Here is an 8443-nt window from a genome sequence, read left to right on the forward strand (position 1 = left end):
TGTAGTGGGCTACCAAGCCGTCCACGCTGGAGTAGGAGGGAGCCGAGGCCATGTGGGTAGCCATCAGGTCGGATAGGGCCGGTGCACTCACAGTCTTGATGTTCCTAACATAATGGTGCGTTTAGGAATGCTGCCTGGGCAGGGAGGCCGGAACAGTGAAGAGGATGGCGTGGTGGTCAGATACAGCCAGGTCGAGGCGCGTGTAGGTCGGAAGGGCGGAGAGCCGGTAGAGCACACCAGGCCCAGCGTGTGGCCTTTGGTGTGGGTGGGGGGGGCCCTGACATGTTTGCTTGATGCTGAAGCAGTCCAGACGTAAAAGGAATTAAGCAGCAAATGTGCAGTTACTGGAGTCCCGTGAATGTTAAATCGCCGAGCAGGAGAGTTGATGGAGACATGGAGCAGAGAGAGGTGAGTAGCTCAGACAGCTCAGACAGGAAGGTAGTGGAAGCTTTAGGTGGGCGGTAAATGAGGGCAACTTGGAGCGGAGCATGACCCAGCCAGTTTGAAGACAACGCACTCAATGAGGTGGTAGTAGGTACTGGGAGTTCTTTAACCAGGATGCCAGCTCGGTGGATAACAGCCAATCCACCGCCACGACCCAGGGAGCGGGGCTTCTGGATGTACAGATAGCCTGGGGGTGTGGCTTGATTGAGTGTCACAAAGTCCTGCTGCTTTGCCATGTCTCTGTTAAGCATAGAAAGTCAATGCTTCTTCTGATGAGTAGTGCTTTATTGTTGAGGGAGCGGGTGTTCAGCAGCATAAATGTCACATGGTTGTTCGTAGATGCAACAAGGAGGGAGAAACCAGCACACTGTCAGCACAGGCCTGTGACCTCAGGTAGATAGCGCGAACGAGAGGTTAGGTCGGATGACGTCGTTTGTTGTGATGACGACATCGCCGATAATAAGAACTGGATACAGCGTCGGAGGCGGACTCTCGTTCTTTCCTATGAGAGCTGTTCATTGGCGAAAGCAAAATGGCCCAACTTTTGAGAGAGCGAAACGTCACAGATTACCCGTCATGCCTGGCTGTCAGAGCAGAAGTACCCGTATGTGCGCTCACAGAGCATGCCAATGTATTTTTGGGCCGGGCGACGTCACGGACTGATACGGTAATTGCAGTACCGCCGTTTGGACACAACACATTTTGGGCACAGAGTACTTCCTGGGGGCTTGGATCAGACACTCCAGTTTCCACGACTTTCTTTAATGTGGAAGCTATCAGAGATCTTTTTCAAGTCGGCATGGATCTGACTTGCTTCGGGTCGCTGTTCTGGCTTCTCACACAGCATTAGCTTTATTATGAGGTACTAAAAAGAAAAACAAAAGAACAGGTACTTGGATCTGTGTTGCATCAAGCAGAGGTGGAAGAAGTACTCGGATGTTTTACTTAATTTAAATTAGCGCTACTACAGTGTTAACATACTCGGTACTGCATTCAAAATTAAACTCAAGTAAAAGTATTTGTATCACAATATACTTTCAGCACAAGAATTAAAAATCCTTATTTGAATGACTCATTTCAGAATAATATTTATTTAATGATTGTATAATAACTATTAATTAATTAATGTGTTCATCATTTTGATGTTATCCTTGATGAAGATAACGTTTATTTGAATGACTTCATATGCTGCTCGGTCACTTCACCTGTAGCGATAAATTAAAGCAGCAAAAGCCGTAAATTAAAAGTAGGAGTAAAAGTACAATATTTGCATCTAAATTGTAGTGGAGTAGAAGTATAAATTAGCATAAAATTGAAATACTTAAGTAAAATATAAGCTCTTCCGAATGTACTTTTGTAGAGTACTTGAGTAATCGCACTAGTTTACGTTCAAACACTGGCATTAAGAAATGTTATGAAACTGCAGTATTACTGCACTCAGCCGTATTTCATACATATTGAAATCACAGGGAAAACAGATACAGTTTAATTTGAGATGCAGATTGCAAATATCATTTTTTGTGCAATAAACAATTTGTATATTTTACACCGTATGGCAACCATGGGAACATGGCCTAAATTGGTGTGAAATAGTAAAAACTACAAACAACTACAAAGTCAGGACTCTAGATTGAAATTAACTAGATTGGTTTTAATGTATTAGTCATTTTTTTGTTTCCTTAAGTGTCTGAGTGAAACTTTAAGATTTATTATAAGAGACAAGGTTGAACTTCCAACATAAAATAGAACATCTCATAGCCTTGCTAATGTCCTATGCATCAACATAGCTCAAATTGAAAAGTTTAAAAGCGTAACATGTCCCTAGTTACACGAGAGGGTTAAGAGCATGTTAACATACTAAACAACTAAATTGCATGAACATTGACAAAATGTAAAAAATAACAGACCTCTTGGTGGGAATTGTGTTGAAACTCTTTGGGACATTTCTGCACTCTGAGGTCGGGCCAACCCTGTGCAGTGAAAGGACGCGTTACAGTAATGACAGAACTGAAAAATCTGCTCCATCATGCTCTGATGAACTGAAATAGTTGAAAGACTTCTGACAAAAAAAATTCTGGCAGCATAAAATAACAGGTTATACCAATGACAAGTACACAGTTAGCAGAATTTTGAATCGTAGCTAGAAAACTCACCATGGCCCTTTCACAACAGGTGGACATTTTCCAGAGGAGTTCAAAGTATATCAACCCCAAAGGAAAGATATCAACTTTTCGGTCATAAGTCTTTTGCCTCATCTGTTTTGATACAATACAAACACAATATTGACAAGAAGGCAAGATGCAGCTGTACAGTATATATCTTAAGTTTATGTTTAATATCCACATGAATAAAGTATACATGGATTTAAGTCAACGCAATCTAATCCAATGGTTATTGAAACCAGTCTGATATTTTTAAGATATTAAAGTGGCTGAGATTAAAACATTTAAAATGTGTGAGAAATAAATCTGAAATTAGTGATAGGGGGTTTTAATTGTCAAGCAACCACATCAAATTAGCAAGGTTGTATCAACCTAGTCAGACTACAGACATCACCACTTGCCATTTAATATGCCAGCACTGGAATTTCATCTTGAAGATTCTCATTTTTTTTCCTTCAATATTTCCCTACAAAACTGGCTATAACCCACATTTAAATGTGGTCAAATCTTCCCAGCTCTCCCTTTGACATGTTGTCAGTACAGAACATCTCACCTGCTCAGGAGCCATGTATGAAGTGGTTCCTTTGCCCATCAATCTCTCCCTCAGGTTCTCAGGATCGTTGTCAAGTGTGACCATACCAAAGTCTACGATCTTCACTTGTCCATCTTGCCCAATCATGATGTTTTCAGGCTAAACACGGGAAATAAATGAACAAACGTGTATGTTTTGTCTCAATATGCGTATCTTTGGATTTACACGTGCTTTTTTGATTACATGAAAACTGAGAAGTATGGAAACATGCAGTGCACTACGCGAACCAGGATGGGGCAACCTCAACAACTAGAGATGTCCCGATCCGATCACGTGATCGGGGATCGGAGCCGATCACATGATTTTCAAAAGATCGGAATCGGGAGGAAAAAATCGGGGATCGGGATTTTTTTTTCTCATAATTTTATTTAATGTTGCAAAAACAAAAATGACCATGTTTACGTCTTAAATTCATCCTGAGGACTTAGTTTTGGTTTAAAATTACACAACATCATGTATGTGTTGCTTTCTTTGGGCTTGTTTTCAGACCTGGTTGCTTATTCCTCTGAAAGCTGGCAACAGAGTGGGCGCAGTGTCTAATAGTAGCAGTAAGCTAACGAGAGGCTACGTTCAGCTGGTGACTCGGGAGTCGGGACAGAGCAAATGTCAGGAGTTTGGAAGTATTATAAAATTGAAAGCGAAGGCAGTGTAACAGCCAGATGCAATGTTTGCAAGGCAGAGGTTCCGCGTGGTGGAAAGAACAGAGCTACGTTCAACACGACCAATCTAATACGCCACCTGAGAAACAAACACCAACAACAACACGACGAGTACACAGCGGCCACTCAGGTAACGGCACTGAAACAACCGACACTTTCAGAGACTTTCAAAAGGAAAGAGAAACTGCCCCAGAACAGTGACAAGGCCAACAAAATAACAGCCAAGATAGCTGATTTCATCGCGTTGGATGACCAGCCGTTATCTGTTACCTTTTTTTTCTCTTAATGCATAAAGATCGGATCGGAAAAAATCGGTATCGGCAGATTGTCAAAATCAAATGATCGGAATCGGATCGGGAGCAAAAAAAGGTGATCGGGACATCCCTATCAACAACACAGCATAATACAATAAAAGTTATACATGTGGGCTTATTACACTATCTTATAAAGTATATGCACCTCTACACTTCTCAAAGCAGCCACCAGTGATATTATTGGGTCATACAGCAGACTGACTGCAAAAACGACAACATTGCTAGACAGCGAGAATTGACACTTTCTCTGAGGGCACAGCAGCCGTTTGCAGTTTCCACATTATACGACACATAGCAGTTTACTAAAGTAAGTGTCTTAATTGAGAACAAGCTGTTTTCATGATCGACGTGGTGCAATACACTTTTTTTCCTCCACTTTCTCTTACCTTCAGGTCCCTGTGGATGAGCGTCTTAGAGTGAATGTACTCGACTCCTCTGACTGTTTGCTGAAACTTAGTGAGAGCCTCTTCTCTTCTCTTGGGGTCCAGCAGAGATTTCTTCTCATTGTTCTCGTCTATCCACACTCTGAGTGATTTTACACACAACTCAGTCAGAATATATAGGTAGCGGTTCCTGATCGGTGAATTGATGGAGGAGAAAGAAAAGACAAATGAAGAAGTGCATACCTCAAGTACGTATTTTTATTGGATATCGGATTATCGCTTACTGCGTAGAACTGCCACTCTGATCTGGACTGTATCCTGAATCCTCCAACCAACTGATGAGGTATCGCACAATGTTAGGGTGCTCGAGCTTTGACAATGTCTCCACCTCTTGCAGAGCTTCTTCAATCCTAAGGAGAAGAAAATAGCTCAGCTGAAACTTTACTTTTTTTGCACATCATCTTTAAATGTTATATTGCACTAGGAACAGTCTAATAAAAAACATGGAACGTAATTTAATGTTTGACTTACTTTCCACTTCCACATCGTACAATCTTTATTGCACGATACTTCCCAGTCAGTTTTTCTCTTGCTTTAAAAACTTGACCATAGGATCCTCTGCCGATCTTCTCCATGCAGTCAAAGTCTGATGTAAACCTATTGAAAGAAAGTAAAGTATTTATTATTGTATATTCATTGTATAAAAAGCCAAACAAAACTATACCTTAATGTTTGAATTTTCCATACCTTGACATTTCTGATTTGGTTGATGTGTTATCATTGGGACAGTTTCCTGTGTTCACTTCCTGATTCTCTGATTTACAGCTTGGATCAGTGGTTTCCAACCTGGGGGGGGAGCCCACCGGCGGGAAGCTTAAACATTAACATGATTTGCCCGTAAAATGTACACATTTTTAACACAACCGGCAGTTCAAAGAAAAGTGGACGAGCCCACGACAAGTCTTTCAGCTATAATGCCCAAATCAACAAAGTATGATGAGGCCCGTCCGTCCCTCCCTTTTTTCGGCTGCGTAGTTTCAAATTCTAGCGCACTTGAGAAAAGAAAAGAAAAATCATTATTCTTTAAAATGATTTACATCTCCAACAGGCTCACTATACCTCAGTGCTGCTTTGCCAGTCATCTTGAAAACCTTTTGCGATTCTAACAAGATATCAATCAAATAAAGAGCACCAATATTATAATTTTGTTAAACCATATGTACTGCAGCCTTCAAGGTGATTTACCGTGTTTTGGGCTTCACAACAGGATCTTGTTCCTTTAAGAAAAAGAAAGAAGGAAATACAGATGTTGATGCCAGTCAAATTAAAACAGCATCTACATAGACGTATCAAATTGTTTAACATCTTGCTTGGTAAATAGAAAGTTAACTTACTGATAGAAATGACCCAAGACGTACATTTTGTGCTCCATTTTGGGGATTATTTCCACCAATAACGGGCCAGGACCACTTGATAATACATCCTCGAATAAAAAGGAGTGTCTAACATCAAGTTAAGTTGGCAGCTCTTTCTAGTTACAGAAAAAGGGTGTTCTTACAGTTTACCAGTATTTACCATGTCTTTACAGATATCAACCCTTTTGGAGACACAACTCAGGATCTCTGGAGATAAACCGAACTATATTATTGATATTTTCCCTTCCAGAACCCAAGAGATTACGGATGAAAAAATGACTGACCTCATCCTCGGTAGGACTTGATGAATTGATGAAGTCAGTCATCGGCACGCTTTTTGATTTTGCATCACGGGTGTCCCTTGGAGAATACAAACAGAGACATTAGTAACGTATCGTGTTTTGATTAATTAATGATATCATTAGTCAGTGACTTGCATTGCAGTTGGTGGTCTGGCTTCAGCAACGTCATCATTCCCGGAGGAGGTCTAAAAAGCAAAATAGAAAATATTTCTTATCGTCTGTCACCATGTCAACCAAGCACTAATTAGTTTGGTCCCCAAACAAGACTTTTGTAAAGGCAATTAATCATATAGTTATAATATAGTTAGTTATAATTTGTCTCAATAAAGTTATCATGCTTTTTGCGGTGACCCTGAGGTTCCTTCCCTTGTGTAACACGTCTGTTGTTCCTGTGTACGTTAGCATTTGACAGGCAGTAGGGAGCTACTGTGACCATTGTCTGGTTTCTTAAAAATGTAATGTGTATTTAGTTTCCTGATTCCTTTATACATGACCCGTGTGTCTTTGTACTCAAGATCAGATCCCAGTAGCACACGCTGGGACGGGGATCTGTCCTTTCACAGAAATTGATAGATTCCGTTAAATGCTTTTAGACTTTATCAAAAAACGCAACTTCATCTTTGCTTCTCTATTGGGTAATTCCTCAGCAGAAGGTGATTCTGTCGTGGAATTTCCACATTACACAGAATGTGAAATGAGCTTTTTAGGCCATGATCGCTGCATGAATAAACATGTATGTATAAAGGGGATATTTAGCGCAATCGTGGGAGTTGTGTTTGGAGCCCAAATGGGCAGCACTTTTTGAGTTGACTGTGATTTTTTAAAGGGGAAGCCTACGTAAGAATTGCATGTGTTGATTATTTTTTGTGCGTAACCACTTGAGTTTCGTTTATTCGCAACCTTTCGACTTGAATCCTAGGTCGCGTTCACACCAGTCTTGTTTTATACAGTTGAATCGAATAAAAAATTAACCCCTTGGTGCATTCGTTTGGGTTGGTGTGAACGCAGTCCGAGACCTCTGATGAGAACCAAACACCCGGGCTCTGGGCCCTCATTTATAACGCCGTGCGTAGGATTCACGTGGGAAGGTTGCTTACGTAGTAGAAATCCAAAAGATAGGTACAGAAATGTTCCGACATTTTCCGATTCATCAAACATTGCGTACCGGCGAGGAAAGTGCGTACGGCACTTCCTACACCGGTTTCCCTTTATAAATCACAATCGACTCGAAATGCTTTTGCGGGCTTCACGTAACGCCCATATGTGCCTATAAATAGTCAAAGAAACGCCCATTCATTCATTCTGACTGACTTTATGAAGAAGATCGAAGGAAATGACGACAGAACAGCTAAAAAAGACATCTCACACCGTGTCAGATGGTGGTTATTTTGGGGAGGTTGAGATAAATCTATTGTTTGGTGGATGCAGTTTGAACCAGAGTAGCAGCATGGAGGTCGGATCGTCACCAAAATAAATAAATAAGTGGTCCGAAAAAGGTTCATGACAAAAAGAATACACATAGCCTTCATCAGGCAGTGTGTTTGTACCGGGGACAGGAGACCCGCCCTTGATGAGAAACTGTAAGAAATGGGGAATCCCCCCCGCAGCAACTCTATCACCAGTTAAAGGAAATACAACCAATGTGTTATATTAGCTGTACAGTTTACCACATATGGTGTTCTTAGTTTCCATACTCCTGTTTTTACGAGCGACTTATCAAGTCTTGGCAAACGGCATAAAGCATGATTAAACGTGATAGTATATAAAACCATGCTCGTATCTACAACCTATAGAAATGCAAAACGGCGTCAGTTTAGACGTAATTCTGTCCTTCTGCTACCGCATCACTTATGAGAAAACATTTCATAACATTAACACAACATATTCGAGGTGGTTTTAAATAACATATCCGTATTTATTTATCCAAGTTATGTTTTTGTGAGCACTGAGTCTCAAACAGGCGTTTGTTTAATCATTTTAAGATTGGCTTTAATCAATGTTTGAAAATGAATTCTTCATATATGATAAATGAGAGGTAACGTTTTATTTATGGTATTATTTCCACATATTTCTCTCCATTCTTCCAACGTGATGTCGCAGTTTCTCGTCTCTCCCGTTTTTGTGCTTAGTGCGTACGCATGGGTCAGAGTTTTCGTGGAGGACCGCACGTTT

At 40.8% G+C, this 8443-nt stretch overlaps 1 protein-coding gene and 1 pseudogene across 2 annotated transcripts in view; one reads left to right on the top strand and one right to left on the bottom strand.

The window, feature by feature from the left end:
- Positions 1-373: 373 nt before the first annotated feature.
- Positions 374-8443, bottom strand: part of LOC117449934 (interferon-induced, double-stranded RNA-activated protein kinase-like) — a 94970-nt gene continuing 86900 nt past the window's right edge. For both annotated transcript variants that reach the window (XM_071203643.1, XM_034087877.2), the window contains exons 5-15: positions 6407-6456; positions 6254-6329; positions 5800-5831; positions 5302-5400; positions 5086-5211; positions 4839-4964; positions 4558-4744; positions 3160-3297; positions 2598-2699; positions 2352-2414; positions 374-1309 (exon numbers count right to left, since the gene is read on the bottom strand). In XM_071203643.1, coding sequence (XP_071059744.1) covers positions 1178-1309; positions 2352-2414; positions 2598-2699; positions 3160-3297; positions 4558-4744; positions 4839-4964; positions 5086-5211; positions 5302-5400; positions 5800-5831; positions 6254-6329; positions 6407-6456 — 1131 coding nt within the window. In that variant the 3' untranslated portion in view covers positions 374-1177. The remainder of the gene's footprint in view (positions 1310-2351; positions 2415-2597; positions 2700-3159; positions 3298-4557; positions 4745-4838; positions 4965-5085; positions 5212-5301; positions 5401-5799; positions 5832-6253; positions 6330-6406; positions 6457-8443) is intronic.
- Positions 8410-8443, top strand: part of LOC139434875 (centriole, cilia and spindle-associated protein-like) — a 5094-nt pseudogene continuing 5060 nt past the window's right edge.

This window comes from Pseudochaenichthys georgianus, chromosome 1 (genome assembly GCF_902827115.2).
Source record: "Pseudochaenichthys georgianus chromosome 1, fPseGeo1.2, whole genome shotgun sequence".
Classification (NCBI taxonomy): domain Eukaryota; kingdom Metazoa; phylum Chordata; class Actinopteri; order Perciformes; family Channichthyidae; genus Pseudochaenichthys; species Pseudochaenichthys georgianus.